Genomic DNA, 24116 nt, shown 5'->3' on the forward strand with positions numbered 1-24116 from the left:
CTGTTGGCACTGGCGTCATGGCTAACATACAAATACACATTTGCATGGCAAAAAAAAAGCCCATATCCACACATGATTTGCACTTACACGTGGGTGGTGAAAATATAGAGAAGTAGAGTGTTTAAAATTTGAACGTGTGTGCAAAGATATGCTCACAGTCTTTGTATGTGCGCAGACAGATATATGGCTGGGAATAATATATATATAAGCACTTGCATCCTTCAAACTGCACAGCTGCAAATAAATATGCAAAAGTATACCCCCCCACCCCCCCAACTGACTGACTTATGGCTCTATTGTTTTGATAGGAGTGAGGCACGTGTGCTGAGAGAGAAACCAGAATGGCAGCCAAAAAACACCTTATTACAGATGGACCTTTGCTCATTCAAATCTGCGATCCTATACAGAAGCATATCCGAGCATGTGTGCTGAACGCACACACACACACACACACACACACACACACACACACACACACACACACACACCAAAAAGAAGCCATTTGGCACAAAAATTACTACATGCATTTACATAAAATATGTGTTTGTATGTGTGTGTGCATATGTGTGTGTATGTGTGTGAAGGGTGCATTCACTACAATTTTGCCTTCCAGTATATAACATGCTATTAGAAGACAATATGGTCGCATTGTTGCTGCAATGCAGTTGGGTTTAAAATGATAGAGAACGGGAACGCTGTGAAAAGTTATACAGACTGCTTTACACCTACAGCCTACCGAGTTTAATCAGGAAGAGTCAAATGGTCTAAAACAATGTAATTTTATCATTGTGCAAGTTAATTCACCCCCGGTTTGATTCTGGGCTCCAATTAAGCACGACACATCAAAATAATGAGGGACTTCTAGCAGACAGTGCATTAAATTAAATTCCAACTGACACTTTCAATAAAGGAAGAGACTGACGGACAAGCAGGAGTAATCGGATTTCTAGGACAATAAAAATAGAGGGAGAATGTGAGAGAGAGAGAGAGAGAGGGAGAGAGAGAAAGAGAGAGAGAGACAGAAAAACAGCCTGCATGCTTTTGCAAAGAAAAGAACAAAAGGCAGTTGTATGTGAGGCTGAATTGCTGTAATTTGTAAACAATCTAAAAGAGGCCTCTTGCAGTGAAAGTATTTGTCAATCACAATTATTTGCACACAAACTACAAAAAAAAAGAAACCAACAACGAGCCTACTCCTTTACAAGACAGAAAAATCACCTAACGTTATGAACGCCAGCTTAAACAGCACTCCTCTAACACATAAGTCTGTACAGGATGCCTTCGCTAAATCCTATCACTCGACCGTATAAGGCAACTGTCACTTCAAAGAGAAACACGGTCCACCTCTCTTCCTGTACCTTTGCGTGGTATTCTGCTTCCTCTTCCTGGGTGGAGTTCGAAGGGGAGGGCGTGGCTGACTGACTTCCCACGGACGAAGGGGAAGCGTAGGTAAAGGAGTCTCGGCCAATCCGAGAGCTGAGCTGGGACAGAGCGCTCATAGGATGGGGCAGTATCGTAGGAGTGTTTAGCTTGGGGACATGGTGGGCACGGGGGTAGTGCCCGCTGTCTGACCCGGCCAGAGCCTGCATCTAAAGGCAAGAGAAGAAACCACACTTTACTAAGAGCTAATCAGCCAGATCTTAACTCACCCTGAGTCTTTTGTAGTCTGACTACAGTCCAGTCATGCTGGTGAGGCAAGTATCCACAAATGACCATTTCTTCTCACTGGAGGCTTCCCTCGGCAAAGAGGTCTAGCTAAAAGCTATGTTTCCTGGGTGCTATCTAGGATTCTCTAGTACAGGCTAACATGCACTCCACACCACTTCTCAATACAAGATGATATCAGTATCTGTGTGAAAGTCAAGAGTACTCACTTTCTCAAGGACTGGCTTGAAACGAATGAGGATGTGAGCTAAACCAATACTGTGTGTGTGTTTATTCACTCAAAGTCCTCCAAAAAAAAAAAAAAAAACACACATGTACACATCAATGGTGTCCTTATTAACGCACGAGTCCTCAAAAACCATAAAAGCATGCAACACGTGTAACATTTACCTAGGGATGGTCTGTTCAAATTTTGACAGCAGCAGAAATTCTACTTTCACACTGACTGTTCTGATAAATCAAACGCAGTGATCGCATAGATAAATACCAAGTTTACAGTAAGTCATTTACCACATGTTTTTCGGCATGACTGTCAAAGGCAACAGAAAGCCGCTATAACATCAAAGATTATCTGAAGAGAACCTGAGAGCAACCGCAAAAGAGTAGCTTCATCTAATAACAATGGTGTTAATTGGGTTTTACATGCACACTCACAAAATGTGAATTGAACAGGTTATGAGCTAGTACCCTTATAACTCCTTATAAAACCACAAGCAAGTGCAACAATAAATAGCAGCATAAAAGACAAGTATCTATTCCATATAACATTTTAGAGCGCTTTAATTCTGCATCCTCAGCTCATCTGGGGTTGTATGAAGCAGTCGATTCCACTGTACACAGCACATTCATTCATTTACACACTCATTTCATTCATTTACACATAAATAAGAATACTAAGTATAGCACCAATGGCTGGATTTTTTTTTTTTTTGATGAGCTAGCATTTATTAGTGGCATGCAACATTCATGCACTAAATTATACATTAGCTAGAATGTATAAAGTGATCGATGGAGTTAGAAGGCTGGTAGATGGAGCGACACAAGTTAGAGGTGCTGTGATCTTTGTCGGGGCCTGTAATCGTGTTAATTGGGCTCAGCAGAGTCTCAGCTCTGAGCAAACGGACTGATACAGAGCAATGGACTGGTGGTAGAACCGGGTTCCAGTTTGCTGTATTTACAGGACATTAGACGGTTTCCTCGCTGCCAATAACAAAGAGGAAACCCTGAACAAAAGCAGTGCTTTTTGCATTTCAAATTTGCTCATAAAAAAACCCCTTCCTTCCACCCCCCCCTTTACTCCTCCCTCACCTCCTCTGAGGCTGAACACAACCTGAAATCATATTTCAAAACCACCATCACTTCAAATTTCAAACGCGACGAAATAGCTTCTGTGTTGAAGAAGGGGGGAGCAGGGGGGGGAGAGAAGGGAAAGGGGTGGGGAGTTGAGAGAATGAGAGAGAAAATCAATTCATTTTCCATCTTCAGTGGAGTTGCTCTTTAAGAACTTCCACAAACCAAGAAGCATTGAAAAACCAATTAATCAAACACGAATGGCCTATCATAGCTACTGCAAGCCTATTTCCATAGCAACAGCCTCGGGCTAGAAGCAGCAGCCATGCTCTTTAATCTGGGCACACTGGAGCTTTTTTTTCCTAAACAACAGAAGAAGACAAGAGAGCAGGACAGTAAAGAACAACGTTCACCTAACACCAACTCAGCGTTCCTGATCTGAATGTGTAGCCTGTGTTTTTTTTTCCCCTTTTATAAAAGGTATCTTTGTTTCCATTGTCACTGCTATCTATCTATCTATCTATCTATCTATCTATCTATCTATCTATCTATCTATCTATCTATCTATCTATCTATCTAAATAAGTAAATAAGAATAATTTATGATGTTTGTTTCAAAACTGGCATAGAAGCACCATGATTTAAATTCTGAATATCATTTTGAAAGCATTGACTTGAATTACAGCTCCTATTGCCTGCTGGATGGACTGTGGCTCCAATTTATCGCAGGAAGTGGAATTGGAACACACACACACACACACACACACACACACACACACACACACACACACACACACACACACACACACAAACAAACACACAGAGTATTATTCTAGATACAGTGTTTACTTTATTCTGTCAAGTAACTATCTGAGACAATTACATATAATATAAATGTAAAAATCTTCTACATTTCATTGATAAAATACACAAACTATTAAATAACGTCAATAATCAGGGCTTCGGATTATATTGATGTGCAATCAAAAAGCCTGACAACACTATTACACTGTCCCTCGAACAAGCACATTAATCCTTTATTTCTTCTCATATTACAAAGCCATCACTTTCATAGTTCATATTAAATAAGCAATTTTGAAGCGGGCGAATTGGTAAACAAAGCCGTGTTTCACGACAGTGTGCATGAGCCTTTTGTTTAGTGTCTCATTTGGTTTTCAATTCATTTTCAGTCATGAATATGGCAAAAAAACGAAAAGAAATAAAGGCACACACTGTTGCAGGGGGAAAAAAAACTTCTCTCTTAACTACCAATTTCAGTGAAAGATCAGTGCGTGTGATCATTACACAAACACTATTTGGTGTGCTGGCTGCTTCCCATACGTTTAGTGTAGGTACATGTCAAATATTTGTTTTCATTGCTGTCTGCTGTTTTGACAGACATGAGGAGGAGGAGGAGGAGGAAAAGGAGGAGGACGAGGACGAGGAGGGGTTCTGGGGTGTGGCAAATAAAAGACAGATTGAGAAAGTGTATGAGAGAAAATGAGGGGGAGATAGAATGACAAAATGAAGTGGCTGACTGAGACACGGACACACAAAGAGAAACAGTGGGAGAGAAAAAGGTAACGACTGAGAGAGTGGACAAGAGAGGACACAGCGAGAGAAAATCAGACTGCTGTCTCTAACAGTTAGACAGTGAGAGACTGAGGTAAAAGAGCGAAAGAGAGGGAGAGAGAAAGAGAATGAGAAAGGAGAGAAAGAGAAACAGTTAGAGACAGTGTTAAAAAGAGAGAGAGAGAAAGACAGACAAAAAAAGAGAGAAAGAGAAAGAGAGACTGCTATCTCAAACAGTCATCAGTTGAGCTATATAAAGCAGGTTGGGCACGGCTGTACAAACATTATGAAAGAGTCTTACAAAGGTTAGCGGTTGCCATAGGTACTGTATGCTAATTGCTAAATGGTATCATCCAGTGTGGGGGTGGTGGGGGATCTCTGTAACTTCCTTTATTTGGCCATTACTGTCTCAGAGCCCAAGACAAACAGCTTTGCTCCCCTCTGCATTCTAATCTAAGAGGTCAACAGCGGTGCCATTACCCTGATATACACATACGATAAGGCCAGATCCATAAATTTATGTTTATTCAAGGTTTCACTGCCCAACGCGATAAATGTGGAACAGGCGTTTTTAAATTGCCTCTGCGACGTGACAGGAGAAACCTTTGGCTTCATACACTCCATACACACACACACATAGACGGCATATTGTTGTTTTTATGGACCTGATGTCGGCGGTGAAAACACTGGAAAGTTCTCTGATTCATTTCCTGTTTCTCTGTTCAAATGAGAACTCTTTGTGGTCATGCCATGTCCATCATAGTCAAATAGGTTCAAAACAACTTCGCTGACCTAATCGGGGGTAGTATTTTGTGTATGTGTGTGTGTGTGTGAGAGAGAGAGAGAGAGAGAGAGAGAGAGAGAAAGAAAGAGAGAAAGACTGACAATAGAAAGTATATCACAGTGTTATTGCTCCAGTGGTCCTACGACCCAGACTTCGACTCTCTCATATGCACTGTTACTGGCTTGTTCGTCCACTAAACCAACATAACTAGCCAATTCCCAGCTGCTTTCTTGGGCTCACGCTAGCAGGATAAAGCACACAATAGTGCAGAAAAAAACCCACATAAAACTAATATCTCGATCAACAGAGTTCTTCCTCCAAAGAGAATTCAAAGGCTTACTCATATTGCGTGCCACCTTTCAGTATCACTGTGGTGAAACACCGCTTTTGCACTTATAAACAGTAACGACTGCCGATGTCTGATGTGGCACCATTTTATTACCATCCGGAAAGGTGCTACGGAAGGACAATTTCAAGCTTTTGCACGAGAAAGGTCTTCACCACATTAACTGCCTTGCCTTATCTTTCGCACCATCTAAACCGTACACCAGTTTCTGTTTATGATCCTGTACAATTTTAGTTATCAATAAGGAAAGCAGGCGGAAATAGCAGCAACCCATTATGTCATATAATCAATGTCTCCTTCAATTGTGCAAAACATATTTTATAAAAAAAAAAATACAAATAAATAAATTAAAAAGAGTATTTTTTTTCCCCATTGACAAGTCGCTCTGTTTTCTTTGGCTAATAGCTACCCACCATGCCTTTTAGCTACATGCTGATCATGGTGCCAATGGGAATAATCTTTTCCCAAACACTTAAATCCTTCAGGCTGCCCATGCTTACACTCATGGATCCAAAACCTTTACTTCACGCTTGTACCCCAATCAACACTGCAATCATGCTTCTCAATTTATAGTTTACTAACTATCCGATTCAAGAGTCTTGTTGTACCTCATGTTATTCATCTACATTCCTCATCATGATAACTACATTCAGGAAGTCTAGCTGATGCTATCTGCACTAGCATCTCTTATTAATATGCCGTTGAACTTTGCGTGACAAAAAGTTTCTAATTGAGTTGTCAATAAAACTTGATTGTCATGACTTACTGTATTTTTTCTCCTGTTAAACACCACTGCATAGGCAAACAATTTTATATAATATTTGGATGCATTTGAATTCCCCTTCATTCATACTCAAACCTGGCACAGCATGGCAAAGACCCTGTGCACACAGCATGAAGATCTGGGTTTCATGAGTGTATGGGAAGATCTTGAGTTGCCTGCAATAAAGCTCCGACCTCAACCCTAACCCCTTTGGCCTGAACTGGTGAACTGGTGAACAGAACACTGGCTACACTCCAGGCCTCCTCACCCTACATCAGTTTCTGACTTTACTAACACCCTTGTAGCTGAGCACTGAGCTCCACAAGCACATGCCAAAATCTAGTGGAACATCACCCCTGGAGAGTGGAGGACACTATAACAGCGTATGTGGGAGAGTCTAAATGTGGAATGGGACCTTCATAAAAACACATACGAATCCTATGGTCAGGTGTTCACACACTTTACTCCATTGAGTATACGTATATAATAAGTTCCAGGTACTATTCCCTTAGGGTCCTGTTCCAGTGGCCAAAATGTTGTGTGCTCAAATTCCAGAGAGAAGCACTTTTTTTTGTGTCCTTGTAAGTCCCTTCAATTGGGATTGTCTGACTATTGACTCCTTGCGATGTTTGGGAGTATTGCCTCTCCTGTACTAGCCTGAAGGCTGGCGTTTGACCTTCAATTAGAGTAGACTTGCTGTCAGTATAAAGCTGACCACGAATATATCCTTTTCTCTAGGAGCAACAGTTACATTAGCTTTAATCCTCCTCTTCTGTTTGGCTTCTTTAAGTATTTTTTTAAAAGCAGAATAAATCATTACAAACCCTGTCTGAAACAGTTTCAGCAATATGTTTGACTTGCTCAAGATTAAGACACTTATATGTTCACTACGTATGGGGAAAAGGGATTTATGGTAATTGAACAATTTATCAGTAGCAGGAATATTTTGTCGATTCAGTCATGACATTTTTGGATGGTTGAGTGAATGCAGCGAGTCTAATAGCCACTGGGAAATGTGGTGTATCTTGGCATCTTGGCAGCTCTATTGTCCTTTCCTTCACTTTAGCTCTCGTCCATCCCCCCCCCTCTCTTTTTCTCTCTCCTTTCCTCTCTCTCTTTCTCTCTGATTGGAGACATCTTGTTGGGAGTGATGGCTCACTCGGCCCAGGTTCACAGTTGCTATTGTAAAATCACAGAGCGTTTAATTGAAACAAATGACTATAATAATAGAACATTATCCCGGCAGGCTCACGGCTATGGCAGCTTTAATTAGCCGAGCACCAGAGACTGATCCTTCACAAACGCTGTAAACAGAGCGAGAGAGGGAGATAGAGGGAGGGAGAAAACAGAGGGAGGCTCGCCGCGCTTTGCCCTCCCCACAACTCCCCGTTCACCCTGAGGGCAGAACATGAAAACCCACCACCGCTCCTCACTTCCTCTGTCTCTGTCTCTCTGGCTGGGTGTAGATGCTGGAGGGTCATTTATAACCCTGCTAGGAGCGCTAATAAGTTAGAGGATTTATAAATCACACCCTGGTTTAATCAGTAAGCATGCTGGACCTGCTATTTACACTGCTATATCAGGTAATAGGGCAGGATTCTGTTACATACATAAAGCCAAAGGGTTTTCTCTGAGGGATAATAAATAAAACTACAAACCAAAACAAAATAAAAGTGAATTGTTCTGTGGTACCACAACACCAGGGCAGGTTAGTGTGTACATGTGATTAGTAAAAAAGAGGCAGCAGACCAACACCTGAATATTATTCCACAGAGAATAAAAACCCTATTGTATACATTCTGAATGTCCAAAGCAGTAAACAGTTACCTCTTCTGGTTGAAATTTCTGAAACCACAAATATCAGACTCCACCTGTTTTTCCCCTCTAAAACTAATGAAAGGGTAGAATGGCTGCACAAGTTTTTTACCATGATGTTCTTCACTTCAGTACAAACAAGTGAGCTGAGCAAACTGAGCACATTGAAAGAAATATGATCAACAAGAGTATAATAATGTATACACTATGGTCTGCCTGAATACTCTGTTCTGATTATCACTGTTATATTACTGCTATATTAATGCCCTGCCCTTTTTTTTGCCCCATTTTACATAATATCTGTGTAACATCATATCCCTAGCTATATCTGTTTACCTGCATTGAGATTCAGTCTGAAGTGTGCACAAGTGTGGACTACATCTCAAGGATGCCTCCAAATTCCCACCCCAAATGAAATATAAACTATGCTTGTAGAAACACTGCAAAATGATGGCGCAAAAACGAAGTGGTAAAAAAGGCTAGCACTTCCAACTCTGAAATCTGGCTCTGACAGTTCTTCAACCTCAGCTACATCACTCAAGTTCATAATTGGTCTCAACTAGACATGTGTGCACAGCTCAGCTGGAACCGTTATTATCTTTCTACCTGTCGTGTTTTTTTTTTTTAACCAATTTACACGGTTTTCTTTCCCAAAATATAGACAAAATAGTAACCAGTTTTAGACCAATGTGTCCCTGCCGTAAATGCATCGCTTAGCACTACACGCTCATGCTACACGTATCCAACAATCTCATGCCTTTATTAAAATTAAAACCAAGTACAACAAAACAGGACGGAAGGTGCAACTCCTAATTACATTCATACACTCTATGAGCAAAAGTATTGGTACACCTGACTTTTCCAGCAATATGTTTTTTCACACTGATGCACCTTAGGCCTCCTCACACTACATCAGTACACCTGATCTTACTAGCATGCTCCAGAATTATTGGCACCCAACATTAGGATGAGCAGAAGGGGAATATAAAATGAATAGATATTTAACGGAAGTATTGTTTACAGAAGAACACCACGCAGAACAAAAGATTTATGTTATTCATTTTTCCTCAAAGACAGTAGAGTTAAAGTGTTCAGGTTAATCTGCAGTGTTAATATTGGTGCGGCTCTTCGGGGTACGGATCCAAAACCCCTATGTTTTACACATGGAAATTGTGATAAGATACTTCATCTAACAGAGAGTAAGAACAGGCAGAGCTGAAAATGTGCTGCTTATCTGAGCCGCTATTTGCACTGTAATGAATTACAGAGTATGAAGGAAACATGGAAACAAGTTCATAGTAAATCAAAAATGGAACATTTTTGAGTATAGATTTAACTGAAAAATTGAAGAATTGGAGATTCCAAATGCCAGCACATTTTTTTTTTTAGGTTTGAAAAAGCTGAAAGAGCATGAGGATTTCTCTTTCTTTCTCTCCCACCACTAGAGGCATTATATAGGGGTTGGGGCCAGCTTTGACATGACAGCTCTGAAATGGCTTTGCAAGAAAAGAGGCAGCGCACTCCACACTTGATCCAGACTGCAAGACAGAACATTTCTTCTGCATCTAATGAGAAGAGGAGCCTGGCGCCCCAAAACACCGCACACACACACACACACACACACACACACACACACACACACACACACACACACACACACATTTCTCAGCAGGGATTCGAGGCGACAATGAGGTTCATTTGAGAATGATTAGCGAGTGTGTTAACTCTTCGCACATGCGCTGCATGTGTGTGTGACAGCAAAGCGTCTCTCCAAGAGTCAATCCAAAACCCCCTGCTAACTCCAAACACATCTGCCTTGGCACTATTCTATTCTAACCAGGCCTCACATACTCCATAAAGAATCACTCAGGATGTAATAAAGTGAGCTTTGACAAGCAGCTACAGTCAACTTTGGCAAAAATGGGTTCCGTATTAATTACTATTATCGTGTTTTTTGCTGATACGGTTTGGCAGCTCCTTCTACGGAAGTGTACTCGAGGAGTGTCCGTTTCTAGATCGTTCTGGATTCTTGGTCGCTAAGCTTCGGATGGAGCTGAGGGAGCACGCAACTCTGCATCAAGCCTTCTTATGTCATGCCTAGTTCATGCATTAGAAAACACTTTTCTCCTTTAAAGCTGGCACTGAGGTCACTCCAGAACGTACCCCAAAGTTTCCTAAAACAAGCAGAAAACAAAGTGTGCTCATAAGGCTTGTCTGAATGCATCGTTGGAAAGACTGAAAATTACTTTTTGTTGCAAAACCATTTGCTCAAAAAGTAAATAAATAAATAAATAAATAAAGAAAGAAATTTGCTTTCTTCCAGCATATAACTGACATATAAAAAAACATATTTTTAAATTAAAGTCCCCCTCTGGGTATTCTTGTATAACTGTGCCCGCTGCATCAAAACAAATATCCTCAGTTATAAACAGCATTACTGAGGAAATGAGTGTTGAATTGGACATCGATTGTTCTGTAGGCCTGCGCTGCTGACTGAACTCTCTCTCTATGTAACAACCAAATTGGCATTAAACGCTTGTTTTTTTTTTTTTTAAAGAGTTTTTAAAGAGAAACCTTTCTTTTTTGTATCTGGCACAGCGTTAAGGAAAGCTTTGCTATAAACGGTTTGTCAAAATAATATTGGCACCCTTGTCCTTGAACCTATTTTGACCACTTACAACAGGGGGAGAAAGTAGTTGTAGTTTGCTCTCTACTTCTGCAGCAGCATCCACAGCGTCCTCAAAAAGCTATCATAAGAAGCAGGTTGGGGGTGGGGGTGGGGTTGATTGGGCAGAATGAGAGAAAAGAGCATCGCATTTTCCTTCTCTGTCTTTTTTTTCTTTGCAATCACCTCTCATTCTATCACCCCCTCCCTCTCTCTTTCACCCACAACAGCAGGCAGTGAGCTAAAAGTATGTTGTTTCGAAGGAGCTGCAGTCAGCTGATGCATGTGGGAGATATAGAGCACAGTAATATGGACATGATTTCATGCTATGATAAGATGGTGGAACTGGTGGCCAAATGAGATACATAAAACAGGGCTTTATCTAGTGCTGTAGTAATAGCTGGTAACAGAGCAGCATCGGGATTCCACTCTCTGCCTCTATCTGCCTCGCTTTTGCTGAGATAAGGGCGCTGAGGAGATGCTACTGGTATGCTGACTCATACTAGAAGCAAACTTTAGCCACCACACACACAACTACCCAAACTAGCACATTATGTCAGGCGTAATTATTAGCATCGGAAAACTCATTATCCAAACAAATGGCCTAACTCGGGTCTAAGCAAACATATAAACAGAGCAAGCTATGTATGAATAGACCCGAATGAATAAACCTCACATATACAAAGAAATAAGTGTATCCTTGATTAGATAACTAATTCACTTTATTTTTAAAGAAGGGAAAAAAAGTAGCAATTCTCTTTCCCCTTCCTCTCATTTGTGATATAATGAAATTGGAAAATAACTTCTATTTCTTTAAGACATTTTTCACTACACAAGCATGCTCTCATATCATATTGTGTGTGTATGTGTGTGTAGGGGGGGTATAGAAATAAGGCACCCTCTCCCCAGAGATAATAAAAGAATTGAATTTTTCCTTATCGGCCCGGTCATCTATTTTTCCGCGGAATGCTATTACTTGCTGCCTGCGGTTGCTAGGCAACAGGAAATATTAATAGGGCCTTTTATTAGGCAGGCTTTCACAGTGCAGCACTAAAATGAAGAAGTGGAAAACATGAATGTGTTACATAAATCTTTAGACCTCGTCGAGCTTCTGCACAAGTCTTTGTTTGCCTCTTGATTTATAGCTCCTTCGCCTCATTTATGGGAAATAGCAGTGTGAAATAAGAAAATGGTACATTACCCTGAAGGACTATTTGAAAATAAATAATCGCAAAAGGTGAAAAGAAAGCTGTTTAAAAATCAGGGGTAGGGTTTCTTTTTTTCCATTTTTTTTTAATGTTGCTCTCTTTCCTCACTCTTTTCCATAGTCAAATTTCAAAAAGATTGTTCTTTGTTTGGTGAATGCATCAATCATCTGTGTAATATTGCTTACAGAAAATGCCTTCTATCATGCTTTTTCAACCGCCACAAGGGGAAAAGAAATATCAAAGTTATTAATAGTTCCATAAAGCATTTCTGCCGAGAATGTAATTCCGGGATTGTGAGGTGATGCAAATATCTTTGGATTGGTGATGATTAATCAAGGCAATATTTCAGATGAAATTCGGTTTGCTTTTTTTATTTTTTCATTTTTAGCATAAAAAAAAAACACAACCAAAAGTTTCAGTCTTAGCTCTGCACACAAACATCAGATGATAAATGAAGCAAGCAGTTTCACTAGACATTCATTTAGAAAACCTGGGTCAAATTCAACATAAATATATCTGATTAAAGCTGGTTGGAGTCCTAATGTCCACAAACTGCCTCCTAGTTTTGGTAGGCCATCATCTTGAGACTATTTTTAGCACGACGCAGACCACAGTCCAGTTAATTCGGGGCTGCGATGGATTTAGCAGGCCCATGCACTGCTGCAGATGCATTGCTTTATCCACTGCACTTACTTTATGGAAGTGGGTTCAAAGAATCTGTATCCTGTGGGCTTGGCACCGCGAATCCTCTTTGAGAATAAACTGCTCGTAAAGAACAGATGGTTTAGAGTTTGCAAATCAATGTAGAGGTGAGAAGACCGTCAGCAATTTCCGAGCTGTCTTATAAAGCAGGAGATCAAGAGTAGATTCGCTTGTGACATTGGTTCCGTCCTCGGCAATAACTGCCAGGAAATCTAATTGGCATATATGTCACTTGATTTTTCCGAAATAGTTGCTGTACTTTGTATATCAGATATGTACTATCTTTTGTGCCAAAGATACACCAACCATACTGCAAACAATAAATAAAAGTTCATTAGTCCTTTTATTAGCTTATCACCCAAACCACAAGTCACAGTCATCTGATTTTCATAGAAACAAGTCTCTGCTCTTTTGCCAACAAATATTTCTGAGTATATCAGTGCAGGCACAGAGTGACACATGTATGTAGAGTACATGCAAAATATATAATCTTTCAGGGATATGTAGCCCAAGCCAGAACTTCAATTGGATATACAGCAGGAGGTTCAATATTTGAATAGTAATATAAAGGTAAATATTAAAGGCTCGCTAAGCAAATGCTTATGGAATACCGAATGTGAAATGAATAGAATGAAATAAAAGCCGACCATGGAATGTCACACAGGGACCAGAAATGCAGCCTGGCTGTAGTGCTTAAGCAAATGAGCTGTGAAAATGCTTTTGTATTCTAGCTTTCCTAGATCTTCCAAACACTAAGATGACTAAGCGTTATGCACGTGAAATGTGATGACGTACATTTATGTGGAAAAACATCCAGGAAACTATTAAAATAAACGATGGAAATGGCACTGGTGTACTACAAGCAATACAACTAACAGCCGTAATAGACGGTTTCCATGAAAACTCCTGTAAAAACCTAAATATAATAATCATAGGACTGCTTCTTTGTTAACTCTATTCTGAGACTGCTCACAATTTACATACACTATAGACAAAATTATTGGGACAATTAACTTTTCCAACCATATGTACTGTATTTCTTTCCCAAACTGTTACCATGCAGTCAGAGGCACAGAACTGTATAAGATGTCTCGATAGGGTATCAGTAAATTTTCTCTGGGATGAACTGAACCTACATCATTACCTGACTTTAGTCGACTCTAATGGAACATCTTTCCAGAAGAGTGGAGATTATTATAACAACAAAAGGGGATTTGGACTGGGATTTAAAAAAGCACACACATGGCCAGGTGTCTACAAACTTTTTGCCTATACGCTGTATATAAAAAATAAATCAAATAAATAAATGATTAACGTTAATTGTTAGATTAATATTTCAGGTGCTGAGAAATCCTCCTGACATAAGCATGTTAAAAATGCAGATTAGTTTTGCATGAGCATGCACAATATTCTAAGCAACTAAACATTTACAACACTTCTCAACAGCACACACATTGTGTCAAAAGTAAGAAAGCTGTTTTTTTTGCAACCTGTAGCAGTTTGTTAACTGTTGCATACCACACTCTTGTTTACCAAGTACTCACTCGGATCAAATCTCCTCTTCCTTCTTCAGAAAATTTGTACTGTACCTTCCTGAGGTTGATTGATAAGCTCTGTGCTATTTGATCGTGGATATTAGATGTCTAATGCATTGGGGCCACTGGAAGATGCTATGACAGGTAGCGCATTAGCGAGACGAGTGGGAGCCCTGCCAAATGCATCAGCACATCAAGAATAGATATCGTGTTCATCTGGAAATATTCGATACTCTCTCCTGAAGGAATCTTGGGCCTTTTTGGCAAATGGGGCAAATGGCTTTCAATCAACTGTTGTAGCTGGTGTGTAGAGGTCTTAGTAAGCAGCTGAAAAATTTATGCTAGGCTAGTTGTCTAGCACAATCAATTTACATAATTCCCGAAGCTACAATGCTGTTTTAATAATTTGATCTCGCAACACGGTTGCAGTTACAGTTAACCGATTTGCTACTTGAGGGAATGAAGCTCTGGGTAAGATTAGCGCTAGCATATTCATGTTATATTTTGCTGTAGTGAACAAACTGAGGTTAAATCCTTCGCCTAAAGGCACAAATGCACCAAGGTGCTGAGTTCAACATCCCTAGCACACAAATTTAGCTATTCTCAGCGCCACCAGGGACTGAGCTATATTGGTTACTGAGCTCGGTCCAGGACCACTAAGTCTTCTTGCGTATTGAATTAAAAATATCTTGTTTATGAAGAAAACAATTCAATTTGCTCATAATAACGGAATGGTGGATCATAATAGGACTGTTTTGCTCTTATGTCTATTTCTGACCTGAAATAAACTTTAGCATGAAAATTGTCATGAGGAATAATGTTCTTGCTTCAAAGCTAATATTATTGATGACCAGTGAAATGAAAACTGTGTGCATTTTTTTTAAGCAAATCTCTTGCTACTAAAAACATTCGATTCCATTCAAACCCGTTTTTCACCGTTTTCTTATTCACAAAGCCTTTTTTAGCTTTAATGCTTTCCCTCGTTCTTCCATACTGCTCTCATCTCTTCATCTCTGTTTTCATGGACTCTCTCTCTCTCTCTCTCTCTCTCTCTCTTTCTCTCCTTTCCCCTTGTTCTAAACCACATCTAATGAAAACAGATCTCTCCCTCTCCTCTTTACCAGCTGAGCTGGGGGAGGAAGATGAACCCTAATGGCTTTTTCCCTCCCTTTTTTTTCTCCTGATGATGGAAAATATGCACCGACCTATTGATGTGTCTGATGTATTTCATCACCACAGATTTTGTGCGTGTCAAAGCCAAGCCAGCACAAATAAATCCTCAGCAAAAACCGCACCACATCGGACCAAATGACACACCAAAACTACTTACTGTTTCTTACTAATTTGTCTCTGCATAAAAATACTCCTTCTTTCGGGTTTCGATGTTTTATTTAAAACTTTGATTTGCTGGGTTTATATTTGTCTGCAACAAAAAAAAAACCTGTAAAGATAGCACTTAGGCATATCCACAAACCCAATTCCTGCAAAAAATAAAATCGTAGGTTACCAAAATAGCAAAAACGTGCAATGCACTATATGGGCAAAAGTATTGGGATGCCTGACTTTTCCAGTCAGTTCTTCACCAAACTGTTACGAACAAAGTTTGAGTCACACAATTGCAACTCTTGGGCCCTTGAGCAAGGTCCTTAACACTCCAGGGGTACTCTATCATGGCTGACCCTGTGCTCTAACCCCAGTTTTTAAACAAGCTGGGATATGCGAAGAAAATAATTTCTCTGTAATGTATATGTGACATATAAATGCTATTCATTCAAGTCTTTCTAGCTCTCTCCTTTTGCTTCACAGTTATCCAACATATTTTTATTATTTCTGCTCATATTACAAGCAAGCAGCAGAAACACTATAATTATAACATAAAAAAAAAAAAAATCAATGGACACTATATATTTTTACTGAGAAACCTTATTATTTACAACCTGCTTGGTTTGACATGACTCTGCAGTTCCTACGAGGCAATTCCTTGTGATGTCTTGATTTAATTGAATACCTGAGTGGTCAATATGGCAAGAGTGGAGCTGACCAGGAGGAATACACTCTACTGTACGCTAGCAGAGACAGAATAAATGCTTGAGTGCTAAAGCAAAACAGAAGCAGACAAATTTATTCGGAAGTCCTTTTGCATCAAGATCAGACAACTACAGACAACCGATGTATTTTTTTTTCAGCTTTTGCACCGTATCTGTCTGACGCTTGTGTGGCACATTTCACACTTTAAAGCGTGATGTAGCACTTTTCATAGCGCTCAAGATTAACTCGGAAGCACATATGACACAAAGCCAATTAGGTGCCAGATGAGAGGTTATAAGGTCATTCGTCCAGGCTTTCTCCACTCTTTTACCAGCCCCAAGCCACCCCTAAGAACCCTGGAATTGAAGACTCACCGAGGGCATTTGGCTTGAGAGCAGATGACTCTCCTGTAACATGTTTGACATCATAAGAGCAGCGGGCAGCTCGGGGTACGTGTAGGGGTTGATCAGGCCGTTATGGGGCAGCGAGTGACACAGATAGCCGGACTCTGGATCCATCAGATGCAGCAGAGGAGGCTCGGGGTGGTTCGGTGGGGTTATAGGAGGAATCTCATAGTCCTCGTCGCCACCACCGCCTCCATTCCCACTCCCTCCTCCCTGCCCAGAATAGTTCTGCTGCAAAGAGAAGGAAAAAATATGTCATTACAAAGCCATACAAACATAAATAGACAGATTTTTTTTTTTTACATCAATGACAAAAATAAGATACTGTGGGGCTTCATGAAAGAGTTGGGAGAAAAAAACCCATAAGCTGAAAAACAGTGCAGTATTATGAAGTCAGGATGACGAAACAGCGCGTATAAAGAGCGGCTCTGATTAGTAATTAGTCATTTAGAATTTGCCCCAAATTGCTCCAAGATGGAACATAGAATTATGCGTGGCCGCAATCAGCGTCTGCTACTGTATCAGAAGATTACATTTTCCATGGATAGATGAATGATTTTTTTATCATATCTGTCCTTTCTATGCACAATCGAATGCACACCTCTGCGTGCTCCTCTGATCAACTGTGTCATTAAACAGATGTAAATGCGGATTGGGCTGACGAAAAAATATGACTCTGCGTTCTACAAGAAAACTCATACTAAGGGACAGAGAGAGGGAGATGGAGAGAGAGAGAGAGAGAGAGAGAGAGAGAGAGAGAGAGAGCAGCAGGGGTATTCAAGGGGGAATGAAAAGCAATTTTGTGGGAGGCGATCTGACTGGAGCCCCTTCCATAATGACTGAGTCAAATTAATCATCAGAAATAATATTCTGCTGTCAAGCATTCAAGAGCTTTTTTAATAGAATTTTTATGATTCATGTCTGCCCATATACATCAAACAGTCAGTTCTGCAACATTTCAGAAATCAATTCAATATCATCTTTGTGTTGCCTGTCATCTTCTCTCGCCGAAACGGCCATTTATCTTGCAAACAAATACTTTTAGCAAATCTACGGCTGAGCGAGAGGACAGAGACAAGGATTCGGGGACCTCTGATTTCACCTGACTGGAGTATATTTCTTAAATAAAAGACCTCTATTTCTACGATGTCACAATAATTCACCTTTTCCCCCCTCAAGGCTGAGAAGTCAAGTGGAATATTTTTTGGGCAAACAGCATTGCTACACCACGAACATGTAGTAACATAATAAAACTTGGCATACAAGGGAAAAAAAAAACCAACAGCCTGGAGTATAGATCAGGTATTAGGCTTTTTGTCATACTAATCTTGCACAAACAAAAGGAGCGCCTTCTAAATTTATCCTTATTACTATAAAACTATATTTAGCTGTGGTTCCATTGAGTTTATTTATAAAGGCTACCTTCCAACTTTTGCTTATGAATACCTTTGTTTCCCTGTTTAATTAGTGGAAAAAAATGCCAATGGGTTTCAATGTGATTTTCTCATTGGCGATATATTTTTCCTACCAGGGTTTGGATATTCATTTTCGTAATAGTCCCTTTGAAGACAGATGTCTTTGTAAAAGCTTTGGGGCCTCCCTGTTATTGTTTGGTCTAATGGACGTGAAAACGAACATTTCCTGAGATTCAATTTCCCTCATAATTGTTGGAAGGAAACTAAATTGTCTGTTGTAAACATCGAGAGCCATTGTGTAAAGAGAGTCCCTTCGCCACATCCTCCGGAGAGTTCTCACGTCTATGATCTCTGACAGCCAGGTTCTGGATGACCACACAGGTCTGTTTGATTGGAGGAACATCTGTGTGCCGAAAAACGCGTCTCAATTGCTACCTTTGCTAGCCATACGTCTATTAATAAAAAATTCAACCAGAAGAAGTCCAGAAAATGTGCACTGTGACTTTTCCACCATATTTAAACTATTTTGTGGTTCTTCCCCAAACTGTTATATATTTCTACATATACACAAATGTATTAGAGACTTTTATTGTGGTAGCATAACATTTTCCCTACACTTGAACTAGGAGACCCAAACCTGTTCAAGCATGACAAAGCAAGCTCCATGACAATATGGTTTACATGGGTTGGAGTGGAAGATCTTGAGAAGCCTGCTATAGAGCCCTGGCCTTAAATTTTGAGATCCTGAACACCTTTGAGGTGAATTGGAATGTTGACTGCAACCCAGGCCTCCTCAAAACCTACTTTACTGACAGGCCACATATGGCTGGAAAAGTCAGGAGTCCCAATACGTTTGTCCATATAGTTTATTTACCATGAGGTAAATTCAAGGTAGTATAATGAATCACTACAGACAAAATGGACTCCTGATGCAAGCAACAGCAAAAGTCCAGATGTTTGAACCTTTTAAATGTATTCTGATCCACAGTGAGCAACTCAGATAACATCTAAGGCTCTGCAATTTCTTATAGCCTTTGCACAGTCTTACATAATGCCAATGTACAGAACATATCACCTCACACAGTGCACTGATTCCTCATTGATTAAGTTGAAATGTAATTTTCCTTGGTGCAAAATTCTAAGTAAGTGCTTCAATAATTCTCGAAACTGTCATGGACAACAAGGCCCATCGCTTAACTTCAATACAAGGTTGTATATATCAGGGAAAATAGTTTCAGAGAGGCAGCCAATACAATTTATTTCGGGTGCGGTTGCACAGGACGTTAATAGACCAAAACAGAAGAAGTAAGAGACAGAGACGGAGAGATAGACAGAGAGGCAGACAAACTGAGCAAAAGAGTGAAACAATCTGTAAGTAGCATTAAACCCGAGCTTCGATGAACGTTCTCGATGATGAAATGTAAATCTCTACGATGTAGCCAGCTGACCGATTTGGATTGATGCATAATTCATACTGTACGTCTCACGGCTCACAATGCGGTCATGTGAATTACAACATGTACAGTATTGTGTGTCTGTGCTCTGTTATCAAGTCTAAACACGTGGGAAAAATGTTTAATGGTTTACGTTTTATTTTATATAAATAAAGTGTTTTTGCACAAGAAGACATTTTGACTTGGCTGATCTCCTCATTCTCTGTTTGCTAACTTCTACTGTGTCCATCAGATCAATTTTCAAGGATATTAGAACTCAATTTGGATGCAAGATGGCGCCCGGGTTGAGTTTAAGGGTTTCAATTTAGAGCCTTCATTACTCTGAGCAAGAGGAGCCACTCTAAAACAAACACTATCAAATTTCGGTGAATATCTACAAAGCGTGCGGGCTACGTTCATCGCGCTCGGTGTTGCTTTGCAAAGAGTGCGCGCACAGACACAAAACACCTTTGATAGGAAACAGTTGAAGATACACTTAGTGAGAAGATGGAGAAAGCAATGGGAGAGATTGAAAGGGAGAGAGAAAGTAAAACATAAAAAATAAAAAGCCAGGAGGAGGAAAAAAAATCTGTCTAGTTTGGGAAGGTTTCCAAGCATCTCTGGCATTAATCTAATCCATTGTATGCTGGCAGACTGATTAGATGTCCAACCATATGACCATGTGAGCTTCAGTCTTAACACAACAGATGCCATTTGGCCATAAAGTTATTTTCGTCTACTTTATTACACCAAGAACTTCATTAATCCAAACAGATTTAACATGAAACTTGTGCTGCGAATTGGAACCTCAAAACCTGGAACTGTTTAGTACTTTCTTCAGATCTGAGATTTTTTTTTTTCTTCGAAAAGATTGTGACCTTGCAGAAGATTCGAAAAAACTGATAAATATAACATTACCATTTGTTATCTAAAAAGAAAATGCACGTATTTCAAACAGCACAGCTTTGTTACAATCATCCTTCGGAGCTGATGAGCCTCCAGGGATGGTTTTAGCAGTAAGCTCATTAAATCTGGACCGCGTGGGACGTCACTGTGGCCTGGTCTAATATTAGTAAAATATTCAGTAGTGTGATTCAGGGAGCTGTGGTTCACAGTTTATTAGGTGTGTCAATAAAAATGCATGTGTGTGTGAGAATAAGAGATGGCAAGAGAGAGAGAGAGAGAGAGAGAGAGAGAGAGAGAGAGATAGAGAGCATGGTGACAGATTCCTCCTTTCTCTAATATGCACTTATCTGCTTATATTAGTGCAGTGACACAAATGATTAATGTCTATGCACCCTAACCTTGCACACAAACACTACAGACAAAGCAAGCCACTTATCTCAGATTCCCAGTGTGTATTTGCGTGTGTGTCTGCGTGTGTGTGTGTGTGCCTTTATCGAAGCAGACGTTTGGGAGAGTCATCTGTTTTTATTTGGCTGGCAGTAGGCACCCATCATAAATTACCCCTAAGACCAGGCACACACTTCAGTGTAACTGCATGTGTGTGTGTGTATGTATACGAGAGCGATGGTTTGTGTATGTCACATCAACCCACGCAAATATTTACCTATTCGGCATTGACCACTCCGCGGGTGAAATGGGTTCAGATCTTTGCCGGCAACAAACAATTAATTAGTCACACTTGGAAGTTGAAGCCCATCACACCACACTCACTGTACACACCGATTCTTATCGAGCCACAAATATAGCTGTGAATACGGAGCCTACACACCATCTGCTCATACCCATATTCCTCTTACAGCACATGGCTTAGGCTAAAATATCTAACCCTCCAATGTGCTTGTGCATGTGTTGCTTGTGGGATTGTGTGTCTGTCTGTCTGTGCGTGTGTGTGTGTGTGTGTCTGTGTGTGTGTGCGCGCACACATATGTACGCTTTCTAGTATCTTCTTCTACACTCTGAAATAATATCAGGTTTTTCAGACCTCACAAAGAAAGTCCACTGACACCAGACTCATGTTACTGTAATACAAAAGTGGAACAAAACTCTCTCTCTCTCTCTCTCTCTCTCTCTCTCCTTCTTCTGCAGCTCTACCTCCCCTGCATTCAAAATATAAGTGATGAAAAGCACTCAATCAGCAACCTTTGAAGCCTAATCTCAATTAATGAAAAAAGACAAAATAGTTTCTTTAACTTCAACTTCTTTCCAATAATGTCACATATTATTATTTTTTTCTTTCTCTGCAAATTCGCATCTCACCAAAAACCTGACCTCCTGTTGTTCTGCTCATAAAAAAAGCCAGCTCCATTTCTGTCACGCTTCATTAAGTGTGCGTGATGTCACCATCGCTGAAAGAATCTGATTGGCTGCTGGCGCTGGCTACTCTTGATTACAGAATGGAAAAAGTTTAAGGGTGGTCATGTTTAGTGGTACATGTTATGCATCTGTCTCGTACGTACATCGTGATCATGCACTGCATTAGAATAGAATCCACACTGTGCTGCATTCTGGTCTAGATGGCAATAAACACCACTCATCTCAGCAATCATGTTCCTTTGGAGATATAACTTTACGATCAGTAGAGCTGCAGCTGTTGATTATTTTAGTAATCGAGTATTCTACTGTTTATTCTGTCGATTAATCGAATAATCGGATGAGAAGTTCTTTTTTCTATATTAAAGAGCAATACTAAATATACAAGAGAAAATAAGACAAGTCTCTTAAAATGAATAAGTAATAAGTAACTTGTTTCCTTTGTAGAAAAGTATACATTTTTATTGCTGAAATTGCAAAAAAGATTATGTGTGAAAACTAAACCCATTTAATGCATTTAATTGGCACAATACATCAAAATGCAAATGCATATATATGCTGTTTTCTCTCCATTCCTTCATTTTCCATTCTGCAGCATCTTCTGTGTTTATCCGTCTAGAGCTCTCCAGAGTTTGGCAGGTGGTGCGTCAGTAATAATGGTCCGTGGGGAAACACACTGCTCTGTGTGTAGTAATATGGACTAAACAAAGTATTGAGGCAAATAATTTCCCTTAATGCTTTTTTGCATTCGAATTACTGGAGTTACTCAAGAAATCGTTTCAGCCCTAAAGATCAGTAAATGTTCTGTCCTCTGTGGTGAAGGGTTCGACCCGAGATCGCTTCTTTACCCTCTGCCATTTCCATTCACGCTGCTTTTACATACACTCCACCTACACACACACACACACACACACACACACACACACACACACACACACACACACACACACACACTCCTCTGGCACTGTGCTGCATTTACACACTTCAAGCTTCACGCTGACTCATGAAATGTCAGTGTGGGCCCGGGTTTCAATTAGCAAGATCTAATCTCAACCAAACCACCCTCTGACTACTACAGCTCATTCATTTAGCTCCAGTACATGCTTTTTCCTGGTCAGGATGTCCAACTATGGGTCCAGAGAATATCCCAGGCGTGAGTTTAGGGAACACATTTGGGATTTCACAGATTTTGACACTCGATCAAACACAGGGACAGTAGCGTAGCCAGTACTAGTGGCCTAGTGGCCCGTGTACGGTGAACCTGCAAAACACATCATTCGCTTGGGACCTCAGTGCTGTGAGGCAGCGACGTTACCCGCTGTGCCAACGTGCCGCCTCGCTAATGCTGTCTTCATGTCAATTCAATTAGAGGAATATTCAAGTGATTTCCAGCCTAATCCCTAAACGATGCACGGAGCGCAGGCATGTGTACCACAGACATGACCTTTGAACTTTTGTTATACTCTGAAGTCTGAAAAAGCACATTATATTAATACTTACACATTTACAAATGGAGTTCAAAAACAGACCCACAGCAATCTGTCATTTTCTAATCAAAGGGTTTCCAAAACACTTTATTCTTGTCTGTGGTTATTAGGGCTGCAAAATTCCAGGAATTTTCAAGACTGGAAACTTTCGAGGGGAATTAATGGGACTATATGGGAATACACTGGGAATTAATGGGAATAAACTAGGAATTGACAAAATTGCAATCACCTCATACATGCACTGTGCATAACATAACATGCATAATTTCTTCGATCCTGCACACAAATATAATGTCAAAATATTTCCATCTTGGTGACTATTCAAGTAAATAACATAAATATTAAATACATTTATGTTTAAAACTTCATTGTGCTATGTGTAAACTGTTGTGCAGCGAAATCACATAAAAAAAATTTAATCAAAAATCGCAAAAAAAAAAAAAAATCTGTATTAGTTTGCATGCATGTCAGTTTATGACCAAATAAAATGTTCATATTTATTGTATATTTATGTTTATTTTACTTGTATATGTGTTTAATATAAATTTTATATATATATATATATATATATATATATATATATATATATATATATATATATATATATATATATATATATATATATATATATATATATATATATATATATATATATATATATATATATATATATATATATATAATTAACAATAAATTCCTGGTAAGTCTCCAAATTTCCAAAATTCCCC

The 24116-nt window shown here is 39.7% G+C and overlaps 1 protein-coding gene across 8 annotated transcripts in view; it reads right to left on the reverse strand.

Annotated features, from left to right (window-relative positions):
* Positions 1 to 24116, reverse strand: part of tox2 (TOX high mobility group box family member 2) — a 104561-nt gene that overhangs the window by 14974 nt on the left and 65471 nt on the right. For 3 of the 8 annotated variants that reach the window (XM_046851175.1, XM_046851192.1, XM_046851200.1), the window contains 2 exons: positions 16747 to 17004; positions 1359 to 1589 (listed from right to left, as the gene is read on the reverse strand). In XM_046851175.1, the coding sequence (XP_046707131.1) occupies positions 1359 to 1589; positions 16747 to 17004 (489 nt within the window). Of the gene's footprint in view, positions 1 to 1358; positions 1590 to 16746; positions 17008 to 24116 lie in introns of all 8 variants that reach the window. The other 5 variants (XM_046851168.1, XM_046851178.1, XM_046851184.1 and 2 more) reach the window with 3 other exon arrangements.

Source organism: Silurus meridionalis, chromosome 1 (assembly GCF_014805685.1).
Source record: "Silurus meridionalis isolate SWU-2019-XX chromosome 1, ASM1480568v1, whole genome shotgun sequence".
NCBI lineage: Eukaryota > Metazoa > Chordata > Actinopteri > Siluriformes > Siluridae > Silurus > Silurus meridionalis.